The 26,946-nt window shown below is 39.2% G+C and overlaps 1 protein-coding gene across 3 annotated transcripts in view; it reads right to left on the minus strand.

Annotated features, from left to right (window-relative positions):
• Window positions 1–26,946, minus strand: part of KCTD1 (potassium channel tetramerization domain containing 1) — a 123,325-nt gene that overhangs the window by 84,763 nt on the left and 11,616 nt on the right. Inside the window, exon 1 of one of the 3 annotated variants that reach the window (XM_036741393.1) lies at window positions 7,171–7,220. The exons of the other annotated variants lie outside the window; for them this stretch is intronic. Coding sequence (XP_036597288.1) covers window positions 7,171–7,194 — 24 coding nt within the window. The 5' untranslated portion in view covers window positions 7,195–7,220. Of the gene's footprint in view, window positions 1–7,170; window positions 7,221–26,946 lie in introns of those variants that run through there. 3 annotated transcript variants of the gene reach the window in all.

Below are 26,946 nucleotides of genomic sequence, written 5' to 3' on the forward strand. Positions count from 1 at the left end.
CTTAAGTCACACCACATGTGCAATCAACCATTCTGGCTTAAAGTTATATTGGCTTTTCTGTAAAAGGCTTGTAATTAAGCAGCGAAGTTGTTGGCTGAGTAGAGGTGGACTTTTCCCTTTAACCTACTGCTACCTCCTCTTCCTAAAGCAGGACAGACTTCCAGCACAGCATTTCCCTTCTAGGCCCCAGAACAGTTTTGGGATTGAATTTATAATAATGGACTCCATAGATGCTTGGGAGTGAGGTCTGGGGTAACTCTGAGATTCAGAGATTTGGGAAATTTGGTGAGAAAAATGGAGGAAACTAAGCCTATTTTTATACCCACAAATTTCATATGTAATTACATAGGCATGTAATTCCATATTTAATATTTCAGAGAGAAAACACTGAAATTTTCTTATGGAATCTCTTCAACCATCACAAAAAAATGTCAATGGTTCTGGAGAAGATGGATTAAGAAATGGCACTGGATAAGTGTAACAACAATGCTGCTAGCAGCTGCTGTGGAGGTGTAAGACCAACAACACCAGCACACAGGAGGGCTGCTGGCACAGGTTCTTTGATCTGCTTTTCCAAGGAAAGCAACTTTAAGGGGTTTACAATCTCACTTTAATTGAACATACATATATTATTCACTTAGTTCAGGGGGAAAAGTCAGCACCCTGAACTTCAGAGAAAACACAAACAGAAATTACAAGCAGAAATTATATAAACAGAGCAAATAACACAAATCAGCAGACAGGGCTTCTGTCTGTCCATAGCAATACATACATAATTACCAAAGAGAAGCACAAACATCTGGGTTTTCAAAGCTGGGGGTGGGGCTCCTTAACCTAGAGTCTGGTCTCGCCGAGTCACAGGAATACTCTTCCAATGAGTGAGCCCCCCTGCAAAATGCTAACCTCAGAGTATATATACACTTCTTCAGGGTCAGAGGGTGTCCCAACCACGTGACTCAAACTCATGTGACTTAGGCTTTCTTGTGACTCAAGCAGGGCATCAGAGACTCTTGATTCAATCAAAAATTCTTGATTGAAACAAAGGCAAGACTCAATCAAAGGCATTTGATTGCCTTAGTGCTGAGATGCATTCCAAAAGAAAAACAGCAAAACGTCCCACTTTGCTTGCCATTACAAGAAGATTAAAAAAGATTACATTCTAACTCAATCTTAATCCCAAATGATAGCAAAGTATAGTGAGAGGCAGGGTGGTATAATGGAAAGAACTGGAAGGAGTCTGAAGGCCAGCTCTATCACTAGGCTAACTGTGTGACCCTGGGGAAATCACTTCATTTCTCCCCACTTCAGTTTCCTCATCTGGAAAATAGAAATAATAATAATAGAAATAATAAAAAATAGAAATACCTCACAGAGCTGTTAGGAGAAGCTAGCTGATGAGATAAGGCATACGAAACACTTTGCAATTATGAAGGGCTATACAAATCGTACTTATTGCTATCAGCTGTTGTCATTGAACTCTGTTCTGTGGCTGAGTTAGTCTGAGAAATGCTGTGCTGGAAGTCTGTCCTGCTTTAGGAAGGGGAGGTGGCAGAAGGTTAAAGAGAGCAGTCTACCACTACTTAGTCACAGACTTTAAAAAAACGGTTAATTAAAACTTTTCCCGGGGCCAGCTGGAACTTTAACACAGGCCTGGCAACGTGCGGGTGTGGTATGATTTCAGGGAAACCAAGAAAGCTCCTGAGCAAAAACATCAATGCAGTACCATCTAAAGATGAATTTTGGGGCAGCTAGGTTGGACACGTGTGACCTTGGGCAAGTCACTTAACCCCAATTGCCCTGACAAAAAAACAAAACAAAACAAAAAGATGAATTTTGTTAAAGGCCTATTAAAATGCAAAAGCCCTTGGAAGGGCAATATTTTAAGCCATATCAACAATAAAAACTTTAAGCCATAAAAACAATAAAGCTACTTTGGTTGGGAGAAAAAGGTCTTGGTGAGGTCCTAGTAAGTGCTGGGGGCTTCCTCTTGATCTTCAGGCCTCCTGCCTCTCCAAAAATCAAACAAATAAGCACATCTGAAGCACCCTGGGCAGCTAGAAGATCTCAGTACTCGGTTGCCTTGTGTGGTGGAATGTGGCAATATTAATTTGGGGGTTGGAATCATTAGTTTAGACATCAAGTTAATGGATATTGTGCTGGTGTGCATCGTTAGCCTGCCTGGAGAGGTGTCCTCCTCTAACAAATTAGAGTTCAGAAGGGCAGTTGAAATACTTTTATAAGATTTAGAAAAGGAAGGGACCTTTCAGGTTAGTCAATCTAACATCTTCATTTTACAGATGAGGGAGCAGAGTTTAAGACACTTGCTCTAGGTCAGAAGGCTGGGAAGTAACAACACCCGAATTCTTAGACCCCAAGTCCCAGCACTCTGTCCATCACTATTACCCCTGGGAGGGGTACAGCAGAAAGAGCACTGGTTCTGGAGTCAGAAGACCCGAGTTCAAACTCTTCCTCTGATGTTTACTATGTGTATGTTGTGGTTCAGTCATTTTTGCTGTGTCTGACTCTTGCCATTTCCTCCCCCGGTTTATTTTACAGATGAGGCAAACAGGGTTAGGTGACTTGCCCAGGGTCATACAGCTAGTGAGTGTCTGAAGTCAGATTCGAATTTGGGAAGATGAGGCTTTATGACTTCGGGCCAGCACTCTATCCACCACAGCACCTCACTGCCCTTACTACTTGTAGAACCGTGGGCAAGTCACCTGATCTCCTTAGGCTTTATTTCCCTCACCTGTAAAATGGTTAGGGGGGGAGGGGAGGAGGAAGATTGGCCTGGATGGCTTTGAGGTCGCCTCCCAACCCCATGTCTATGCTCCTACAACTTTTCTGCCATCAAGCAGAGGGCCTTTCTGATGGTTGGGGACCATCTCCAGTTGTCCTGATCTATATCTTCCCACTGGACCCAGATGACTCCAGAGGAGCCAGTGAGGCTGGTGACTTTGCATGGCCCTCCCTCACTTAAATCCAACTGCATCACTTCCCTGATGTCATGGTCCTCTTTGAGAATGAAGGACAAACAACAACTTTCTGATGGTTAGCGACAGGGAAGTGGTCACAATTCAGAAGACAGTATACATGCTTATTCAAATGTCTGATGTTTGTTTGCCCAATGGCCATAAAAACAAAACAAAGCTTAAGGGGCAGTGCTTGGTTCTTTGCCAACTCTCTGTAGCCATACTCACTTAACAGGTAATATATCAGCTTTCTCTTAGCCAGTTGAAATCACTCTTAATTTCTACCACTGTAGCCTCAAAAGAAAAGCAGTCAAGCAAGGCATATATTTTTTAACATCTTCCAGCAACACCATTATCAAGGGACATGAGCCCACTTTGTCACAGTGTATCAAGAATGACTTCCCTTCTTTATTTAGTAAAGTAATAGGAGGAAACTTCTACACTGTCTTATGATCATCTTTTGATAAAGCATTAATAAAAAAGAACCTAAAATTCGGGACTTCGGAAAAAGTTACACTGTTTTGTTTTCAAATCAGTGCTTCATGCTTAGAATTAGCTGGATTTGATTATAGATGATCATCTGAGTCACTAACTTTTCATAGATATTTCATAGAAATCAACCCCTTTATCATTTTTCATTTCTAGGATTCATTGTTTTATTCATCCCCCACTCTCCCTCTTAGCGCTTCTTCCTGCTACAAAAATGTTTAATCCATCCTTGTTTTTCAAGAAACAACAACCTAGATTTTTTAAAGTGAGATTATTTTCTATCACTGCTGATGCAATATGGTTTCTGACCAAACTGGACTACAAGCCATGCCCCTACCATCCCTGCCTCCCCCATTTCCCTTCTAACATGCCCTTTGCAGTCACTTCTCCAAGCCTGGAATGGACTCCTTTCTCATCTCTACTTCTCCTTTAAGATGTTATTCTTCTTATTCCCAGTCCTCTCCCTCTCCATTCTTAGTGCTTTCTCCCTCCTCAAAATATCTTGTACTTATTAATCTGGACTCATTTTAAATCTTCTCAGGAGAATGTAAGCTCCTTGAGGGCAGGAATCATTTTTTTTCTCTGTATCCCCAGCATTTAGCTCAGAATCATGTATGATACAGTAGGCACTTAATACATATTTACTGAATTCAACTGAATTGTTCATTGTGAAGCCCAGATGAACTCCACTTAACAATATCCTAAAAGCTGCTGATTATCCAAAGATTTCACCTCCCCAAGAAAACAGCATCAAATTTAAAAACTCTTAGTAATCAAGACCAGCTCCCACTCCCACTAAGCCTTTCTCTTGAGGGTACCAGAGCAGAGCACAGTTACCCAGACACAGACTTTGTCTTTTCTGGTTTAATTATTTCCCATCTGAAACCCTACTTTCTAAGCAGTAGGAAATTCCCAGAAGCTCTTCTGTTAAGAGCACCACCCACTCTCCAAGTTATACAGTTAGGTCCTGTGTACTCTGAGCAAGCAGTGATCACCAAGCTGTATCTTAGGGGCCACTGGTGGGCAGCCCAGGGACAGTTTCTGGCAGTGCTACCCAGTGACATTTAGATCATGACTCTCAAACTGCACATTGAACTTTCTCTTTAAGACCCCAGATTTCTATATTGGAATGTCACAAAATACTAGAGTGGATCAGGCTTGCATTTATCAGGTAGGTTTGGGTTTTTTTTTTAACAGTCATTGCAAATGTGACTCCGGAGTCACAAAATTATGATTACCACTACACTAACCATTTTCTTGCCAGGTCTTTGGCTCTAGCTCAGTTTCTCTCTTCTCAAAATAAGTAATTTTTAAAGAAATAGTTTATATTTAGATAATACTTTACAATTTACAAAGTGGTTTTCCTCCCTACAATCCTGAGAATTAAATGGCTCACATGTTGTTGTACCTCTTTCAGGAATGAGCCAACTGAGGTACACTGGGGCTAAATGATTTGTCCAGGAACACATGGCAGTGCTATGACAAGAACTGAAGTTGTTTTACTCCAAATTCGGTGCTCTTTTTCTTCATGTCAACAACTTCCCTCTCTGTGGTACAATTCCAGTCTAAAAGATTTGATTAATATCTTAGAGGGAGAAGAGAGACTACAGCAGAAATTAGGAAATTATGATCTTTGTTGTTCAGTCAGGTCCAAGTCTTCATGACCCCATTTGGGGTTTTCTTGGCAAAGATACTGGAGTGGTTTTCCATTCCCTCTCCAACTCCTTTTATAGATTAGGAAACTGAGGCCAACAGAGTTAAGGGACTTGCCCAGAGTCACACAGCTAGTAAGTGTCTGAGGCTAGATTTGAATTTAGGAAGAGGAGTCTTCCTGACTCCAGGCCCAATACTCTATTCACTGTTAGGAAAACAGTAATAAATACTAAGAATAAAAATAGGTTTATGTACCCTATTTTATATACTTGTGTTTTCCTCATAAATGGAGAATGGTGGTAAATTGTTACTATTTAAGAGGAATTCTGATTCAGTCCAAGTCAAAGAATATTTATTGGCCATCTACACTGTACAAAGCAGATGCTGCGGAGAGATTCAAAGATGGATAAGATTTAATACCTCTCCCTTCAAGGAGCTTATGATCTAGTAAAAGGGATAAAACAAATACAGAAATACCTGCAGTATAAGAAAGAATAAAATAATTGCCATGAGAGAGATACAAACAACATGCTATGAGGTGTTAGAGAAGACAGGAGTACCAGGGAACATTTTGCAAAGGAGACAGCATTTGAAATGGGTCCGGAAGGACTGACAGGATTTTAAGAAGTGTGGATGGAATAGGTTTAGAGAGGTGAACAAAGGCAATGGCATAGTACACAAAGGTGATCAGATTAGTAAATAAGTTACTAATTGATAGATAATGCTATAAATGGCAGCTAGGTGGCACAGTGGATGAAACCCCAGGCCTGGAATCAGGAAGATGAGTTTGAATCTAGCCTCAAACACTTACTAGCTGCGTGATCCTGGGCCAGTCACTTAAGCCTGTTTGCCCCAATTTCCTTATCTATAAAATGAGTGGGAGAAGGAAACGGCAAACCACTCCAACCGCTTTACCAAAGAAAACCCCAAGATTAGGGTCAGAGAGAGTAGGACGTGACTAAAATCACTGAACAACAACAATGCTAAAAACATATTAATAACCAACAATGAGCTCTTCCAAGAAAATTATTACTTCTTGTTTGATTTTTGCTGCACACATTAAAAATTTTCTAAGCATCTTTCAGCAGTCAGATTCATGCCTTTCTTTGCTTTGAAGCAGCCAGCAGCCTGTATACAAATACAGTAAAACAGAATCATGTTCTTAATTCTTGAGCTTTAGAAAAACTTTCTTCTTTTCCTTATCTCTGTCTGGAACACCCACTTGCCCTGTTCCCCTACAAAGAACACTCAACACTGAAAAGCCCGGTGTCTAGGGCAGGGGTGGGGAACCTGCAACCTTGATGCCACATATGGCCTTCTAGGTCCTTGGGTGCAGCCTTTTGACTGAGTCCAAGTCTTACAGAACAAATCCTTTTATTAAGGAGATTTGTTCTGTGAAGTTTTGATTCAAAGGGCCGAACTTGAGGACCTAGAGGGCCACATGTGGCCTCCAGGCCTCAGGTTCAGGTGTTAGGTGGGAAGGCTATAGCAACAACCTATTCTTTCAGTACAAAGAAATCAAGGCACTTCACCTCATCAATAAGATATTTGTAAAGTGCTTAGCACAGTGTATGAAGCATAGCAGAGGCTATACCTATGCTTATTCCCTCATCTCCTTTCACAACCCCCCCCCCCCCCCCCCCCCCCCCCCGTCTTTGAATAGTCTTGGGGTCAGTCCGTCAACAAACATTTACAATGTGTCAGGCATTGCACTAAGTGCTAGAGATACAAAGAGGCAAAAACAGCCCCTGCCTGAAGAAGTAGGCTTCTCAAGAAAAAGACTTGTTATAAATACTTAACTATATCTATATAAAAGGAATTATTTGTGGAGGAGAAAGGAAATCTCAAATTAAATGGTGTAAATAAATATGCAAGCTGTTGATAAGAAGACACAACCCCAGGATAATTATTTGTGTTCTGTGTTTAAAAAAAAAAGAAAAGCTACTGTTGAGAATATATGGAAACTCTATGGCAGTAAAAATGAGCTACGTCTCCACGGAAGTTTAGAAAAAAAGGAATTGCTGTCAGGAAAAGAAATTACTGTTTCTCTCTTTACCATGATGTTTTCCAAAGAAGACATGTAAAAAGAAGCTTGTCTTTCTTTTTCCCCTCCTGTAGGAATCCAGCTTGAACCTTGTTCTATGTGCTGCTGTTTGGTGCAAATAGAGTGGTCTGTTTAGAGTTAGTGGAGTTCAAAGCTGACTGCACCTCCGAAATTGACCATCTCTCTACTAACCCTCTGTGAAACTTTAAAAAATCACATGATGTGATTCTAACAGTTGACAATTTAAGAACTTCCTTTTTTCCCTTCCTGATCTGATCAAACTAGCTAGGTGAACTAAGCAAAGTTCGGGCAATGCACTGTTAATCTGGCTTTTTCTTTCCATATAAAAGGGAATCTTCTTTAAGTCTCAGTCTCAATTCTGTCTATAACTCAATAAAGATAAAAACTATGCTCAGTTTGTGTGTAGATGAAAATGGGGAGGAAGGAGAATGACTGGCGTTTAGAAAGCTCTTTAAAGTCTGCCCAGTGCTTGCTTTCTCTCTACCACTCTTCAACTCCTAAGGAGAGGTTATGAACACTGAGTAATGGTGAATCAAGATCCTCTGAGGAAAGAGACAGGGATACAAGACAGGAGCCAACAAACAGAACAAAAAGCAGTGGTCCACAAGTGTGAGACTCTGGGGCTACATTTGTCCTTGGCACTAAAAAGAGGAATCACATGACTACCGTGTGTCTTGAAAATGTAATATTCTCATTCCTCATCAAAAGTCTTGCTTAGTTGCTGATCACATTCAAGAGTTCTGCAAGCAGTGGGGACAATGGTGTATTTTTTAATCCCCTTCTACTTAGGTACCTAGGGCCCCAAGGCTCAGTCTTGGGCTTTCTTTTCTTTCTTAAAGATTTTTAAATTTTTTTTGCTTTCTTTTCTCCATACAATTTCTCTTCGGTCTTCTCACCAGTTCCCACTGGTTTAATGATCATATCTAACACAGATAAATATTATATCTATATATCCAATGTTAATACCTCTCCTGAATTCCATTCTGACATTACCAGTTGCCCACTGGATATATCCATCTAGATGTCTGTAGACCTCTCAACTCCATGTGTTTAAAACAGAACCCCACCGTATTTCCCCCCAACTCATCCTTTTCCCAAACCTTTCTATTTCTACTAAGGATACCTGCATCTTTTCAGTCTTTCAGGTTCACAACCTTGGAGCCATCCTAGCTGTTTTTCTCTCCCCTCTTCTTCCACCATTAGTTGCCAAGTCTCATCTGTTCTACCTCCATAATATTGCAGTCTTCTGTTCACTTAAAGTTTCTACATTGTCAAGACCTCATTACCTCTTACTTGGACTACTTTAGTAGCCTTTTAAATGGTCTCCTTGCTTCCAATCTCTCCCTTCCCTGATCCATCCTCCATACAGTTACTGAATTGATATTTCAAAATCACAGAACTCTCCATGTAACACCTATATCCAAAAATCTTCATTGGTTTCCCACTATCTCCAGGACAAAACACAGATACACCGGCAGACACAGACTTAAGCATAGCATTTAAAGTCCTCTAGAAAATGGCTCCTGCCTATTATTTCGTATCACTCTCTTTAGTGCATGGGTCAAGCTGGCTGGCTAGCTGTCTCCCATATGTGATTTTTTATCTCCTGACTTTGCAGAGGTAGTGTCCCATGCCTGGGATGTATTCCCTCTGACTCTTAAAATCCCTAGCTTCCTTCGAACACAGTTCAGGAGCTGCCTCTTATGAAGATCAGTTTAAGGAAATTGTTTCAAGTTTTTTGTTGTTGTTGTTTTATTGATGACTGTTATTTTTAGATTACATCACTTCTGGATATATTCCTTCCCCAACCCCATCAAGTGAGGCTTGCTTCCTTCTGACATTGTTTCATATAATTCTGCACATTTACTTATGTGTACATGTGTGTTGGTAAGCAAAATGGGCTCTTAGTACTTAGTTCAACCAAGTGCCCTTGAAGAGTTTGGCTTTTGTTAATTCAGTGTATTTTATCGAGTGTTACTAGGTGCTAAGCCCCAGACCCAAATCCCTATTAGGTGTAAAACCTATGTGGGTGTGGATTGGTAACTAAGGTGGAGCCCAAGGTGGGGCTAACTAAGGGGAGGTGCTAACTCCAGAGCCAGTCATAGGAGCCTAAGTTCTGGTCATTCAGGTGATGTTTGATGATGTCTGAAATGCTTTAAGAAGAGAAGACAGAGCCATTTGCCCAGGGCTCTTACTCTTGGTGGCGTGTGGAGACTCCCGGCAGCTGTAGCTAAAAAGCCCTCCAGCTCGTAAACCCAGATGCTGAGACTTTGTTAAACTCTGGTAACTATGTATTGGGATTTGAATCAGACAAGGTCTGTCTGTCGATGTTTGTACTTTGTTTGTATTTTGCTCTGAAGTTCATGGTGCTGGTTTTTTCCCCTGAACTTAGAGAGTGATATTTGTATGCTGAATTAGAGTAAGCTTGTCAACCCCTTAACATTGCTTTCCTTATTAAAGCAGATCAAGAGAACCTGTGCTTTTGCAGCGTGCTAGTAGCATTCTTGTTGTTGGGCTTGTGTTGGTCTTTCACCCCCCACAACAGCTGCTAGCCGGATTGTTGAAACAACATGTTGCATTTACCTCCGGTAAAATGTAAGCTACTTAGGGCAGGGGCTGTTTTATTTTCATCTTTGTATCTGTAGTGACTAGAACATAGCAATTGCTTAATAAATGCTCGTTAAATCATATTACTGCTTTTGAGTTTCAAGACTTGTGATGTTGATGGGACAATTTCTTGTTCTCATTCCAAACCCAACTCAGCCCTAAGCATTAAGTAGATGGCTGCCTAGGAGGTATGACTTAAGACTAGGCTCCAGCCAGCTATCCTCAGATGACTCCCCCACCATTCTGAAATTTCCATCATTAAGAGTTACTCCACTGATACCAAAACAAACCGGGGGCACTAATGAAATGCATTTGTCCTAGGGAATGAAGGGAGAGAGGTGATGTGCTTCTCTCTCCATATACAGAAGATATAGATACAAGAGTTAATCGGAATAGATATGAAATTAACCCAATTGGAGGTGATAGTATGACCAAGGAGAAATTGCAAATCAGTAGCTTATGAGTGGATAGTTTATCACATCAATTATTTGTCATAATAGAGGACTAGAGGAATGAGATACCTTAAGTATCAACTAGTTAAGTTTCAATGGACAGGGAAGAAGGTGAGACATAGCAGAGTCTTAGCAGTCTTGTGGGGCTAAGAAGCTAGTACAATGGCTAATGGTGAATACTATATGGATAGATTAGATGTCTCAGGTGGGATGAGGGATGGTTGGACAAAGAGGGGACAGAATATGGGTACTTGGTCAAAGCAGGGGGTAAGGTAACGCCTGACTTGGTACTAAAGACTGACCTAGACCACTTTTATAATTTTGGCTTAGAATCTGTTTTAGGAAGTATTTACCTTCCATCAGGTACTTCCTGATGTGCATTTGGAAGTTAAAATACCTGTGGGTAAACAACACAGGACACAACAGTAATAAACCTTTTGAATTTAAATAGGGTTCCAAGAGTGGAACCAACAGCCTTTTAATTGGAAACATTCCTCCTCTTGCCCTGGGGTCTCTTAGAAGACTAAAATCCAGAGAAGAATACGTATCATAGTTACAAAGCATTTCCTTCCCAGGTCTACAGAGCACTTTCTCCAAAACATGCAGAGTCCTTGGACACAAAGAGTGAGCACAAACTTAAGGTACAATGATACTGAGGCCTGCATGTGGGGAACACATAACAAGGACAACAACAGTAACAACAAAAGAATACGCATCAAGGGAAGCTGACTAGTTGAAGAAAATATGAAGCAAGGCAGACCAGATTATATCTTTTTTTATTAACTGTACTTTGTAACCTCAGAAAGGAATCTTGAAATTACAATGAAAATGTAATCTTTGAAATTGGGAAAGAAACTCCAATCCCAAATACAGCACTAATAAGTTTTGAAAATATTAATTTTATTTTCTGCAATTTTCATAAGATTGAAAAGGTAACTGGATTCCTGGTTCAAGTCCCAAAGACGTAAAATAACCTGATGCTTCTCTCCCACACCTGTCATCACACACAACATAATAACAGATATATCACAAATCAAATCTTTATCTTTACATCTAAAAAAGGGTTCTTCCTAGTTTTAATTATTTTTTTTCCTCAGAAAAACCAGAAGACAAGAATAGTTGGGGGCAAGGAAAGGTGAAAGGTAAAGCCTGATGTAAAATGGACAGTGAAGGAAGGTGTTAATTGAGATGTCCTTGCTGAGAGGTGAAAAAACTGGCACGCTGAAGGCCTATGGCCAGCATTTCAAACTCCTCATTCCAGTTTCGCCTCCCCTCCCTCCCCCACCCTGGCCATACACCTCATCCTATTAGTTCTGCTCGATGCTTGCTCTAGTAATGAGCTCATTGGTCCAGGACACATGTGCCTTGTGAATTTAGTTGAATGCACTTGACTTGTTTTGTCCAGCGAGAAGTTAACAAGGTAGAACAAAATTAAGTTTGGAATATGTAAAGTAGATAGTTCATCAAAGTCTTATTAATCTGCTCTCTTCTCCTATGTGGCCTTGGATGGGGTTTTAAATTGAATTTCATAGCTACTAATTTTACTTTAATTTTCCAAACAAGAGCAGAAGTCTTAAATTCTTGCTATCCAAGACTTTAAAAAGTAATTGATACAAAAAAAAATTACCTTTCAAAACTCTTAATTTAAAATCTTTTAAAGTCATTAGAAGTAATTGAATATTGTTTCTCCAAATGAACCGTCAAATATGTATTAAATGCTATAGATATAGAACAAATATATAGTTTTAGATCATGTTAATCGTATTTCATCTACCTAGTGTATTGAGTTTAGGACAAATGTCAAAGATACAATGACAACGTAAACCTTTAAGAAAGATAAAAGGTTGCCAGGAACCACAGAAAATACTTTGTAGCTATGTCTTACCTTAAATAAAGTGATACTGTGGCTAAAAACAATGATTTCTACAGAAGCTAGATTAGGTGGCAATTCACTTTGCAATAGAATTCTACATTTTGTTTGAAAATGACACACATAGAATTATTTTAAGTAGCAAGCTCCCAACAATGCTTGTTAAAACACAATTTGATTTGTATCTAATAATAACAGCCAAAATTTTTATAGTGATTTTTATGTGCTGGGCACTGAGCTAAGCTCTTTACCATTATTACCTCTTATGATCATCACAACAACCCTGGGAATTAGTTAGGTGCTATTGCTGTCTCTACTTTATACATGAAGAAACTGAAGCAGACAGAGGTTAAGTGACTTGCCCAGGGTCACGCAGCTGGTAAGTGCCTGAGGTCGAATTTGAACTCCAGGCCTGTTTGTTTTATCCATCTCACAACTTGGCTGCCTATGCCTATGTTTCTCAGTATATTTTTATTGTCTAAAATGAGATGCGCCTGCACTACAGCAGCATTAGGCCAGACCACTCAGCAGGAAAACACTGGCAAAGTGCTCCAGGGCCTTCCTGGTACCTCCAGGCTCAGATATAAACTTCCCCGATTGGTATTTAAAGCTCTCCATAACCTGAACTTTGTTAATTGGCTTTAAGGTTTACAATACACTTTATTCACACAACATTGTAGTGCAGGCATTACCTTCACTTTACAGATGAAGAAGCTGAGGTTATCTAGAAGGCGTTGAACACTGAAATATTGCTATCTATTTAAACCTATAAGAACACCTTGCTTTCCCATTTGATTAGATTAGTCCATTTGATTTCCTTTTGGACAGACCTCTGGGACCCCAAAGTCCCCTTAGGGACAGATGTCCTACCACACGGCATGACTACTCATTAGACACTTCCTTAATATCTTCGACTGGGGGAAAATTTCTAGCTTTCTGCCCTTACATCTTTATGTGGACCAGTTCTTGGTTGATTTTTTGGGTGCTCTTGAGTCAGATGATAACCTTAATGCTTGATCAGGCATCACCATGCAAATTTCCCTTTGGATGCACAGTTTGTACAACAAACTTTTTACTATCTTAGAACGCTTGTTAACGTGACACTAATAATGATGGAAGAGAAAGATATGGGAAAGAAGGACAGGGAGTGGGAAGTGTGCAGATGGAATCACAAAATTGCTGAATCCTGTGAAGAATGGCAAGTGTTGACATGACTGCAAAAGCATAGTTAGCTACCCACCCCCTTGAGGCTTTTACTCTCTTGAGGATCACTACAATATAGTATACTCCATCATTCCCCAGCAACAGTCTTCCATTGGACACCTATACCACGTGACTGCTCTCAGAGGGTCCACTCTATTCACCAACCTGGGCAGAAACACCAGGGAAAAGAGGTTCCAGGCCAATTTCTCTTTATCCAGTCACCGTCTAATTATTCCGTGGAACCAGCAGATTCAAACATGCTCACGAAGGCTTTTCCCAGCCCAAGGGACATTAGATGGCTCCCTAAATTGGTCCAGGTTTCCTTTAAGTAACACTACTAAAAGTTCCTCTATTATTTTTTGAATAGCTAGCATTATATAGCTGCTTGGGAGATGTAAGGTAAAGTTTAGTTATGCCTAGCTAGCCAGAAAGTTATTTTATTAAATATATGTTACATTTAGAATATCAAAGCATATGTGAAATAACTGTCTATCGTGTTTTTATTCTGTATTACTGATCTTACCATAACTAGCTCATATAAACATTTTTTAAAACTCTTACTATCTACACCTTAAAAAATTGTCAACTCTACAAAATATACAGGGAGAGAGTAGAAGTATATACTTTACCTAGAAAAAGAAACAAATTTAATCCCTTAGCATCTCATTCAGCTTCAGTGACTAAAAAGAATTACCCAGGCTTTAATTGTCCTTGGGAAAGATGAGAATCAGCTGACTAACTGTGATACAATCAAATCACAGAGGCTACAAAGAATCTGGCAAAGCAGTAAGAGCTGGCAACAATGCCCAGTGGAAAGATCATTAAGCTAGGAGTCAAGAGGCATGAGTTCTAGTTCTGCTTCTACCATTGATTACGCAAGCAAAAGCAAGAGATTTGGAGTCAGAAGGCCTGGGTTCAAACCCTGACTCTTTTACCTATCACCTGTGCAACTTTGGGCAAATCTCTCATCCTCTCTGGCCTCAGTTTTTCATATGTAAAATGAAAATGGAAGATCCTTAAAGTCTCTTCTAATACTAAATCTTATGATTATATATCACTCAGTACTTCCATTCTCACACCCATAAAATGAACAAGTATGGATAAAAAGCTGGCCTCCAGGCTGGGAATAGTTAGCATTTATACAGTACTTTAAGGTTTGCAAAGCACTTCCTTTACCTGTTAACTGGTGACATAGGTGTGATGGTTATTCCCATTTTACAGATGAGTATAGAAGGCACAAAAAGGTTAAGGGACTTGTCCAGGGTCATATAGCAAGTGCCTGAACTAGGATTTGAACTCAGTTCTCCCCAACTCCAAGTCTTATGTCCTATCTACTGGGTGACCTAAATGCCAGGAAGACAGGTTCAAATCCCCCTTTTGACACATACTATCTGTGTGACCACTGGTGTCCCTTAGTCTCAGGGCTCAAGGCAACTCTCTGAGAATACAAGAAGCAAAGATCTCAGAGTTCCTTATACTGATGATATCACAGTTCTATCCCTAGAATAAAGACAGTCTAGCGGATAGAGAACTACTTAGGAATCAGGAACACTATGGGTTCAACACCCATCCCTCTCAAGTTGGCCTATGATCTGTGATTCTGGGCAAGTCACCTACCTCTCAGGGCCCCAGACAACTCCGAGTGGCATGGGGGTGGGGGTAGGGAATGGATGTTCCTCATTATGAGTTCCTTGTACCAACGAAAGGAAAGGTCCAGACCAAAAATTAGAATATATCCACTTCAATCTTATTTTGGTATTTTGAAGATGGCATGAGAAATATAAGGGGAAAAATCTCACCTATGAAACATGCAAGTATTAGAATAGTATGATTATTGGATCATTACTGAATAAGAAATACCCAATATCCCACAGATATTTTTACATAGATGAGAAAGAACACAATGGTTAACCTTTGGCTAGTAATGGAATTATTTGTAGGACCTGCCAATGTTAGTAGTTTGGGCTTTGTTTGAGTGATAGCGAATTGACAGCTGGAGAAATTGAAAGCTGGAGATTTCTATACCACTCATGTAAAACACACACACACACACACACACACACACACACACACACACACACACACACACACACTATGGAGAGCAGAACTCTCCAAGAATGCAGAAACAGGTCCACGGTTTCACCCAAGTCCATGCCCAAAACAATGACTTGTTCAATTGTAATTGTTACTTTATGATAAAGGTAACATTTTTCTTCTGAATTTTAATAGCCTAGCAGCTAGGCTTCTAAAAAGCTGATAAAAGATTTCACAAAAAGCATTGGAGCCCTGTCAAATGCCATTATTTACCTTAGTCTGATTTAGACTACTGTCAATAGAAGTCCAATGATCTTTCTTTAGAGTGCTCAAGTTCCATTTATTCATTCTACTTCAACCTCATCCTTAGTGTTTTTTCTGTTTTAAAGAGTATTAAATTCAACTTTTCTGTATTATTTAAACAAAGCTATTTAAACAACTCCATGGCATTGTCTGAGGCTACAGAAGATGCCCAGAGGCATTTGTCAACTATATAGTGTACTTTGGTCTAAAGGATTTACATGAGGGTTTGTTAAAAGCAACCACCACCAACAACAAAACTGGCCCCCTGAAATATCCCTGATTTTACTTTATTGACCAGATTATAACAAGAATAACTTTTTAAAATTCACATTTCTTATGGAAATGTTTAAAGTGACTGTACACGTATCTCCTATATCAGATTGCTTGCCATCCTGGGGAGGGAAAAAAGGAGGGAGAAAAAAATTTGAGACTCAAAATCTTTTAAAAGTGAATGTTGAAAACTATCTTTACATGTAATTGGAAAAAAATAAAACAGTGAGAAAATAAAAAAATAAAAAGTGAGAAAAAAATAAAATTCCCATTTCTAGTTTTAAGATTTGTAAAACACATTGCCTAAAGTGATCCTGTGAGGCACATCATAGAAATATTATCACCATTTTACAGATGAGGAGACAGGCTGACGTGGGTGACACAGTTAAGGAGAGGGAGCTGGGATTCCCACACAAGTCTTTAACTCCAGGTACAGGGCTCTTTCCACTAAAATATATTTACCTCCCCCCAAATTCCTACTAATTCCAAGAGTGGAATTTATCAATCAGATTCATCCATTGGGCTACTTGGGTACATTCAATAGTGGGGAGTAGGTTTCATAATCCCAAAGAGAGATTTTGTTCTACATTGAGTGAGACTGTCACTTTCTCAGTCGTGGCTACATGTGTGCTTCTCTTCCTCTACTTCACTCAACTCAGGACATCCAATTACTACTTGTAGCAAGTCATTCTCTTCCTGACCCATTTCCTTGGTAGCGCTGGCTCCTGTTCTATAACTGTTGGTTTTATGGAAAGAAGCTGGTACTAAAATAACTGACCTGATAGCAACTAATTCCCAGTTGGAGGCAGTAACAGAGTTCTTATCCTTCCTCTTACTTGTGTGTGTGTGTGTGAGGGGGGTGTCAATTGAGTCACTCAATCAATGACCCTACCCTACTTAAAGTAAATGACAAGATATTATGCCCTCATACTTCTGTCAACACTCTATCATAGGTGTGAACAAAGCTTTCAACTAAGTGAGACAAGTCCTGATCAATTTAGATATTTTTTTCAGAACCATTGGCTGAACTGGAGTGACACTGCATAGGAAGTACGTCTGAACTGCTTGAGGAAACTTATAAGGTTGCCTATAACACAGTGAACCAGTTCATAACCAGTTGGGAAGTGGAGAAGAGAGAAAAGCCAAGCCCCAGAGAAAGAACTGCTTGCGACGAGAACGGGGAGGGGAAGAATGCTGGCCTTGATTTCAGTCAAGCCCCCTCTTGGTTGGAGAAGGACCTGGTTCATTTCAAAGGATCAGGAAGATTTTGACTCAATATCAGCATCCTAGCAAGAATGGCCAATTGCAGGGTCTACATCAGGAGCTCAGGACGGGCTGATCCAATAAGGAAAAACAGATTCAAGGTTCTACAAAGATCCCAGCAGAAAAGCTGAAACATACCCCAGAGGAACATCCTGAGGGCTCCAGCAAAAGGTCTTTCAGGAGCTGTCACATGTGCCCTAACACTGAGCCCCTCTTTGCTCTGCAATCTGTGTGTACTGGTGAGAGAGTAGGTTACAGGCTTTTGGGGGGACCCTCAATACTGACTATGCCACCAGGCTAAATACCTGTTTCTAAAAAGTGATCATCTGGCTAAGTGGAGGTTTGTGAGCTACAACACTAAAAATGACACCCCTAAACACTTAGGGCTACCATTAGAGCCATAAAGGGACATAGCCAACTGCTGCTCTGGGGAACAGACCTGCCAGTGAATGGGAGTTGGGATACTAGCCCAGAACATATGTTATACTTGTGAAAATGTTGATTAAGGAAACTGTTTGCTTTAGAACAAGCATCAAAGGGGACCAAGAAAAGTAAATGAATATATTACCTTCCCAAGATCCACTTTAACAGTTAAAGAACTTGGGGAAGCTAAGTGGCACAGTGAGTAGAGTACTGGCCGTGGAGTCAGGAGGACCTGAGTTCAAATCCAGCCTCAGACATTTGACAGTTACTAGCTGTGTGACCTTGGGCAAGTCACTTAACCCCAATTGCCCTGCCTTCCCCCCTCAAAAGAAAAGAGAAAAAAAGTTAAAGAACTCCACTTGACCACTAGATTGAGTGAAATCTATAGTATAGAGGTATTTTGCCCCAAGATACATATATTATATGTATATATATTATATATATATGATATTTTCTATTACACCTGGATTAGATCTATTCTGATGAAAATACAGTCAGGAAGACAGGATTTTTTTTAACCTACTGTAAAAACTATTTGCAATTCACTTTTGGCTCATTAGGACTAAGGTAGGGTGGGGGCTATTTGATGAAAGTAAATCAGCCTGAATTCTAGATTTTTGAGATACCTTCATATAGCCTGAGTTCAGACTGGATTTCATTGATACATTATTTTTAAAAATTCAAAAAAAATCCAAAGGGAGTGATTATACATTATTTCTTACCTACTAATAGGAAAAAAAAATCAGGCTTCAGTTTTGAATAGCAAGTTAAAGCCTTTTTAAAGAAATAGTTCATTTTGCTGAGCTATAAAGAATTCTACTCTTGTGCTTCCTTTTATTTATTTCAAAAGAATTTTTTTTCCCACAAAGATTGCTATGTTTATAATATCCTCAGGGTCAGCAGAACCAAACTTCACAGGACTCTAACATTAGAGTTGTTTTGGCTAGGGTGGGGCTCAGAAATTTATATCATCTTCATGACACAAAGAAATGAAATCTAGAACTTGAGAAATAAATTATATTTTTGCATTTCAGCTAATAATACAATACAGTAGTTTTAAGTTAGGAAACCCACAATTCATCATGACCACTCTTCCTGTACTTGAAATGGCTTTTGTCTTTTGTACACTATTTTTCAACAAGCTTCCAGTTTGATTCATCAGTATCTATTAAATAAATGCCTATTGAACTTCTTAGAATAATAGACTAAGTAAGCAGTATCCACTACGAATTTTGTCCAGCTGAATTTGTCCACCACAAATTCACAACTTCAGTCAGGCTTTTGCTGCTCCTTGGCAATCCTTCTACCCCTATCAATTCCTTACTTCATTCCCTTTAATAATTATCATAAACTCTTTTTTCCCCACCTCCTCTCATCCACAACTATATCCCTATTCAGGGGCCATCTCCAGTCGTTCTGATCTATAGCTTGCCACTGAACCCAGATGGCTCTGGAGGAGAAAGTGAGCCTCCCTCATTTAAATCCAATTCATTTGCAAGTCATGGCATCTTCTTCCTGATGTCATGGTCCTCTTCGAGAGGAAAGGGCAAACAACAATCCTTACTCACATTTACAGGAGCTAACCTAGCATCTTGCTTCACAGAAAAGACTGAAGCTGTCTGATGTGACCTCTCTCAGCTTTCCTCCTCCACTGCTCATAACTTCTCAGCATTATTACTCATACTCTCTTTCTTCTTGGTTACGGAAGAGAAATCCTTGCTTCTCACTATGTCTAATCCCTTTACTTCAGTCTTTGAGCCCATTCCCTCCTGCCTCCTTCATGTTCTTGTTCCTTCCTGCCATCTGCCTACAAAACATGTTCAGGTCTCTCCAACCCTAAAAGTTTTTCCTTGATCCACAACCACCCTTCCCCTTCCACCTACAGTCATATTTCTCTCTACCTGCCTCCATTGCTAAACCTCTTTTAAAAAGCATTTACAGCTAATGCACCATCTACTCACTAGCCCACTAGCTCCTCAAAAACCTGGTAATCAAGTTCTCAGAGTTTACCAGTGATCTTCTAATCATCAAATCAAATGGTCTTTTCCCAATCCTCACCTTTTTGACCTCTCTGGAGCTTTTGACATGACTGACTACTCCATCTGACTGGATATTCTGATACTCTCTCCTCCACTGACTATAAAGATATCAGACTTTCCTGGTTCTCCTCCTATCTTTTTAACTACTCCTCTGGCTCCTGATCTTCTCAACTCTCAATGTGGTTCTCTGCTCTTGTTGCCCCACAATCTCATTCATTTCCATGGCATTCACTATAATCTCTCTGCAGATGAGTTCCAAATCTATCTGTCCAGCCCTGACCTCTCTTCCAAATTTCAGACCTTGCATCTTCAACTGTCTACTGGTTACCTCTACCTAGATATGCCCTCAGCACCCCAAATACATGCCCAAAGACAAGTTCATTACCTTTCAGTTTCAAATTTCACTGTTTCTACCATCCACTGAGTTTCCCACATTCATAAATTTGGGGGCATCTTTAAATGTTTTCTCTTTCCTTACTTCTTCAGTCTAATCAGTTCCCAAGTCCTCTTAAATTCATTCTGGCAATAGCTGTAGCATCCATCTCCTCTTTTCTTGCTACCACTACCACCAGTACAAGTCCTCATAATCACCCAAATGGACTGCTGCAATAGTGTACATAAAAGTCTTCTCACCTCCTCTTTACTGCTCCCTGCTACTCATTCATCAGAAGTACTGCTACCAGAATAATCTTTCTTACATATAAATCTGATTGTTACTTCTTTGACCAAAAATGTTTAGTGGCTCCCTATTGCCCAAAAAAGTTCAAACTTCTCTGCCTGTCATTCAAAACTCTCTACAATCTGATCCATTCTACTTTTCCAGTCTCTTATTGCTCCCCTCTCTATAATCTAACTTCCAGCAAAACTGGATACCTCTTTGCTCTGCAATATAGACTGGGTTTCCCACCGCCAAGCATTTTCTCAGTCAATTCCTTATGCCTGAAATGATTTTCCTTTATTCTACCAATCCTTTTAAAGCAAAACTCAAATGCTACCTCTTACTCCCTTAGTGCTCTAATTGGTAACAACCTTCCTTCTCAGATCTCAGGTAGCACTTTGTTTCGTAAATGGTTAATGTGATTATCATGTAACATTGTGTATTATAGTTAGTTATCAATGTCTTATCTCTCTTCTAGATTCTCAAGTTCCTTGAAGACAGTGATCAGGTCTTGCCTCAACTTTAAATCTCTCACAGCACTCTGCAAACAGTAGGTGCTTAATATTTTTTGCTGTTCTTTCAAAAAGATGCCTGAAGAAATCTCAACCCCATTTAAGTTATTAAACCTCTCCCTCACTACTTTCATTGTCTCCTTTTTCAAATTTTATTTTCGTTGCCCTAACGTTCTGTCTTTTGTCTCCATTAAAGGATCTGTATGTCTGTAGCTGCCCTTTCCCAAAGACTTCCCTGCAATTTAAACAGTATGTATGGTAAAGAGAAATCAACATGATTTTAATCCATTTCATTCTACCATTCTGGGTGGGCAGGCACTCAGTGCCAACAGCAACAAGAACAAGCTAAAGCCTCCTACAGGGGAGTCCTGTCATCCCATGCCAAAATTTAAGCTCTCACCCTATAAAGCTTCGCACCATTATTAAACATTTTCTATTTGTAAAATGTTCTACAGTCATATCGTATTAATTATTTTACTAGTTGTAACTTTGCATCAGAATTGTGTGGATTTGGGGTTTTTTTTAATTTTTTTTTTAAATTAAGTTCTTACTGTATGAGAAACATGCCAGATTGACAGCCATGTGGAATAGAGTTCTATGCCGTAAGGCATACAGAGAACTGGTATAAAACTATATGAGACCTCCCATATGGTCCCATTGATTTGCCCTGGCTAGTCAGAATCATGGTTAGTACTGGGCTATGTCCATTCAGGAAGCTTTGCATTAGATAATGTCAGCTCCTTGAGGGCACGGATTGTTTTACTTTTGACTTGGTATCCCTGCCACTTAGCACAATGCCTGGCACTCAGAAGGCACTTAATAAATCCTTACTAATTTATAGATTAATTGATCCTGTGTTGAAATTGACAGATTTCATTGCTTAAAAAAATAGGCCAAAATTAGTCCAAAGGCCACCCTCTAACAACATAAATTACTTCTTAAAATTAGAATGGTCTAGATAAATTTGAATATGAAAAAGCCTTGACTTCCTATGTTTCTCTTTAATTCCCTGACATTTCCAAAGCTGACCACATTTTGGGGATTCATCTAGTTTCCAAATTCATATAGATGAACCTAAAACTAAGTCCTCATTGTTATACCCTGCTTTGTTCTTTAAATTGCCTAAAACCTGCGGCATAGATCATAGATTTTGAGCTGTAAGGCACTATAGCCATCACAGGCCAACCTCCTCACTTTATAGATGATAAAACTGAAACACAGAATTGGTTCCTACCTGAAGTCACATGACAGCAATAAGTTTCAACCTCAACCTTTCAAAATCTGTGCCAGACACTCAAAACCTGAAAGAAATTAGGCTGGGTCTATAATAACAGTCACAACTCACATTTTGCACAATGATTTAAGGTTTATAAAGCATTTTTTTTTATCACAACCACTCTAGTCTAAAAAAATCTCATGCGATGGGTAAGACCTTCAATGAAAAAAATAAAATTTTAGTTATCGTATTGGTTTTATATTTCTTCAGCTACTGCTCAGAACATAAGATTAAATTTTATATGATGCTGGTGAGTTTTTGACTATTCCACAAGAGATTGGAATATAGCAGTTTATAATGAAGTATGAAGATTTTTCATTATATGTAGATGGCTATTTATCCAAAATACTGATATTTTAAAGACAAACCAAAGTCCTTTGTTTAACTTCAACCATGTTTAAGACATTACTAAGTGAGAGGCACTTTGCTAGCTTGGAGGTTTGGGGGCAGGGAACCAAGGGGAGGGGAAGGGTGGTACAAAGACCAAAAAAAATACCCAGCAATCTCAGTCCTTTGCATTTTTATTTTAAAGGGAACTTTACAAGGGATAAAACCCCAGCATTTGTAACATTAAATTTTCTAGAACTTTTCAAATTCTCTTTACATTTTATCTATGTTTTACTTTATTTATTTTGCCAAATATTTCCCAATTCCTATTTTAATCTAGTTGCTGCTGCACTCAAGAGAGTCCCTGGACCACAAAGCCAGGCCCCTTGCCCAGTACTTCTGGTTCAGGTGATCTTTAAAATTTCTTCTAGCTTTAAAATCTCATGATCTTAGAAATGTTAACTCCCAGTACATTTATAGAGCCCTTACAGATAGAAGTAAAAACCTGAAATAAAGTTGGTAACACTTTTGTTCATGTTTCCAAAACAATTACTTAAAAGACACGCTTATGATTGCACATGTATAACCTGTATCAAATTGCTTACAATTTGAGGAAGAGAAGAGGAGAGTGAGAGAGAAAAATCTGCAAAAATGAAAGCTAAAAATTGTCTTTCCATATAACTAGGGGAAAAAACTATTTTAAAAAATTAAAGAGATGCTTAAATTCATTTTAATTAATTGTTTGGCTTACCCCTAGAAACAATGTATCATTTTCAATGTACTACCTGAATATAGTCCAGAAGAAATAATGCCTTCTCCTTTTCTTTCTTGGCCTATGTCTTTCTATTGAGATTTCCCTGTTAATGTTAGCCTAGCTTATGAGCTCTCTCCTCACTTCCAAAGCCTATGAAACCTGATTGAAAAATACTTCCTTCTCCTTTGACTATTGTCTTCACTCTCATTTAGAAGCACCGTTCATACCTAAATACAAGATGGAACTGAAGTCCATCATAGACAGTAGTTAAATAGTGTTTCTGTTGTTTTGCAGAACTTTTTAATATACTGTAGCTAATTAGGCATGGGATCATATTATGCCACAGTCATTCTTTTAATGTTAATTTTTATAAAACATCAAAAACCTTTCTGAAACTTCACTTCCCTTAATAAAAATGATAGCAAGTTGCAGCATGTTCCTGAATTAAGTGAAATTGGCAGCTCTCAGGCTACTCTGCTGCGTCTATGGAAAGCATGTTAGTAAAAAGGGAAGATACCTACGTTAACATACTTAGCCCTCTCACTCTCCTTTAACAACTTTTATTGAGGGTTGCAGGAGTCTTCCTCAATCCACTCAAAAAGAAACACAAATTTTATAAGTTTCTTCAAAGGAAGGTAGGGTACCAACATGTGTTTAAGACATTAAAAAAACAACAACACATTAAAACCTGCATTTTAGAAAACAAGATAAAATTTAATGAGCAATATCACAAAATAGAAAACTATGTTCATAAACAAAGATCATTAGATTAAAGTAAATTACTCTAAAGCTCCATAAAATAAGTTATTGTCTATGTACTCTGGTTGCTAAACACTCAAGTTAGAAATATGAGCTCAATTGTAGGTAAAAAGTCATGATTTTAGCATATAAATCAGTTACATGACCCAGGCACTATTTGGTAAAAATGTAAGAACATTTCTTTACATGCCATTAATAAAGCTGCGATGTTATACCCAATTCCTTTGACTGTAGGGTTTATACGAAACATTAAAACTACTAAGTTGTGGTATGGTAGCAAGGTCCCTGGATCTGAAGTCACAGTACCTGTCTCTGAGTGCTGGCCCTGTCACCTGTTACCTATATGACCATGGACAAATCGTTTTTGAAGTCAATAAGTAGCTGTTTCTATCTGAGTTTGATATTACTGGTATAGTACATCCCTAAAGTTCCTTCCACTTCTAAAACCCTATGATTCTATAAATGTTAGCTTCCAGCTCATTTATATAACACTCAAAGATTTTATATATATATATATATATATATATATATATATATATATATATATATGTATATAGACACATAAGTAAATATAGACACACATTGTGTATGTATATGCATATATGTTTATGGGTATATGTGTATATACACATATATATGCATGTATACTTAAATTTACTTCTAAGATAAACTTATTAAAACATAAGAGTCACAACACTAGGACATGAAACAAGGAACCTATAGGTGTGATTCAAATCTGTGGTTTTATGGCAGTTGCCGAATTACAGGGGCCTTAAGTGCAAGCACATCACCCATTCCTGTAATCCACACCGGCCCTCATACTAGGGAACTTTCAACATATATATCGGTACTCCCTCAAATATCCTAACCTCCCAATTCCTTCACCCCATCACCACTATACACACAAATAGGCAGACCTTTGATTTTGCCATCACCCAGAAGAGTTCTACACCCATGCCCATTAACTCTAAAACTCCTTTATCTACCAGAATCTGTTACCATTGCACCTCTTGCTCTGCCTTGCAACTCCAAACTCTTCTTTGTCATACCATGACCTCCAACTCCTCCATCCCTCGGTTCTTTCCCAGGTCATACACCCCTGCACTCTTCTCTCTTCCCCAACTTGACTCTTAGGTGAACTCACTGAACTCTACACTGTCCTCTTTTGTCTAGTCCCTTGCCCCTTTATCTTAGGGAAGATCTTGTCCATCCATACCCCAGCCTTGGATTACTTCCTTCCTTGTGCTGCTGAATGAAGTTGGAGAAAATCGTCAAACCATGCTGACTGGGTCCACTACAAGTTTGTTATATAATTTCAACTGGGTTCTCAATGGGCTAAGTCAGTCTCTTTACATCTCCCTAATCAATTCACTATCCCATTACCACAGCAGCTTTTCTAAACTTTTTTTTGCTACCTCAAACCTCCCAAGGCTCCTCCTCCCCACACTGTCTCAGCTGAGAACCCTGACTCATATTTCACTGAAAAAATTGAGGTAATTCATAGAGAGCTACTCCCTCTTCCCCCTTGTCCCCCATTTCACATTGTCCAGATACTTTCTGCTACTATCTCCTCCTTCACCCATTTGACATGAAAAAGTGGCCTTGCCAAGATAAACCTCTCTATATGCACAAGTGATCCCAATCTATCCCATCTTCTCCAGCAGAATGCCCCCTCTATCATCCTTCCGCTCTCCCTAGCCTTTGATTCCTTCTTTCTACTGGCTCTTTCTCTGCCTACACAAACAAGCTCAAGTCACTTAATCCATTTATCTTCCCTAGCTATCATCCTACATCTTTCTTCTCTTTTGTGGTTAAACTCCTTGAAAAGGATGTCCACAACAGGTTGCTCTATTACCTTTTCTCTCAATCTCTTCTTAACTCTTTTTTGTCTGGCTTCCAACCTCATCATTCAACTTAAACTATTCTCTCCAAAGTTACCAATGATCCCTTAGTTGCCAAATCTAATGGCCTTTTCTCAAGCTTCTCTGCAGCTTTTGATCTTCTTGATACTCTTTTCTCTTTAAGTTTTCATGCTTTCAATGTGCTCTTGTGGGTCTCTATCTACCTCTCTGACCCTTCCTCCTCTGCTTCCTTTCTGGATTTTCATCCATGTCACAACAGCTAATGATGGTGATCTACTAATGCTGTATTCTGGATCCTATTCTCTTCTCCCTCTATACTATTTTGCTTAGTGATCTCATCTGCTCCCATAGATTCAATGATCATGTCTATACAGGTGACTGACTCTCAGATATCCTGGTCCAGTCCTAACCTCTCTCAAAATCTCTACTCTTTTATCTCCAATTGTCTATTAGATATCTGGAACTGGAGGTTCCATAGACATCTTAAACTTAATATGTTCAAAACTGAACTCATTATCTTCCCCTTCAAACTTCTTCCTAATTTCTTTCCCTCACCCTCCCAATTAACCAGGCTCTCAACCTACATGTCATTCTCAACTGTCAAGTTCTGTTGTTTCCACCTTCATAATATCTCTCATATACTCACTTTTTTTCTCCTCTGACATTGCTACAAAACTGGAGCAGGCCTTCATTACCTCAAGCCTGGATTATCACAATAGCTTTCTGGTTGGTTTGTCTCCTCCCACTCCAATTTATACTCCACTCAAGCTGTCAGTGATCTTCCTAAAACAGTTCTGATCATATCTCTACCCCTACTCAACAAACTCCAGTGCCTCATTATCGTTTCCAGGTTCAAGTATAAAATCTGGTCTTTATAATCCTTCCTAACCTGACTTCTACCTGTCCAGTCTTCCTACACCTTCCTCTCCTCCATTTACTCTATGACAGAGTCACTGGACTCCTTGGAACATTTTCATGGCTGGCTCCCATGCCTGGAACTCTCTCCCTCCTCATCTCTTCTTAGCTTTTCTGGCTTCCTTTCAGTCTCAGCAAAAATCTCACCTTCAACAAGAAGCTTTTTCTAGCCTTCCTTAATCTTCATGCCGTCTCTTTGAGAATACCTCCCAATTTATCCTGTCTGTATCTTTTTTATAC

The sequence above is a fragment of the Trichosurus vulpecula genome, chromosome 1 (genome assembly GCF_011100635.1).
Source record: "Trichosurus vulpecula isolate mTriVul1 chromosome 1, mTriVul1.pri, whole genome shotgun sequence".
Taxonomy (NCBI): domain Eukaryota; kingdom Metazoa; phylum Chordata; class Mammalia; order Diprotodontia; family Phalangeridae; genus Trichosurus; species Trichosurus vulpecula.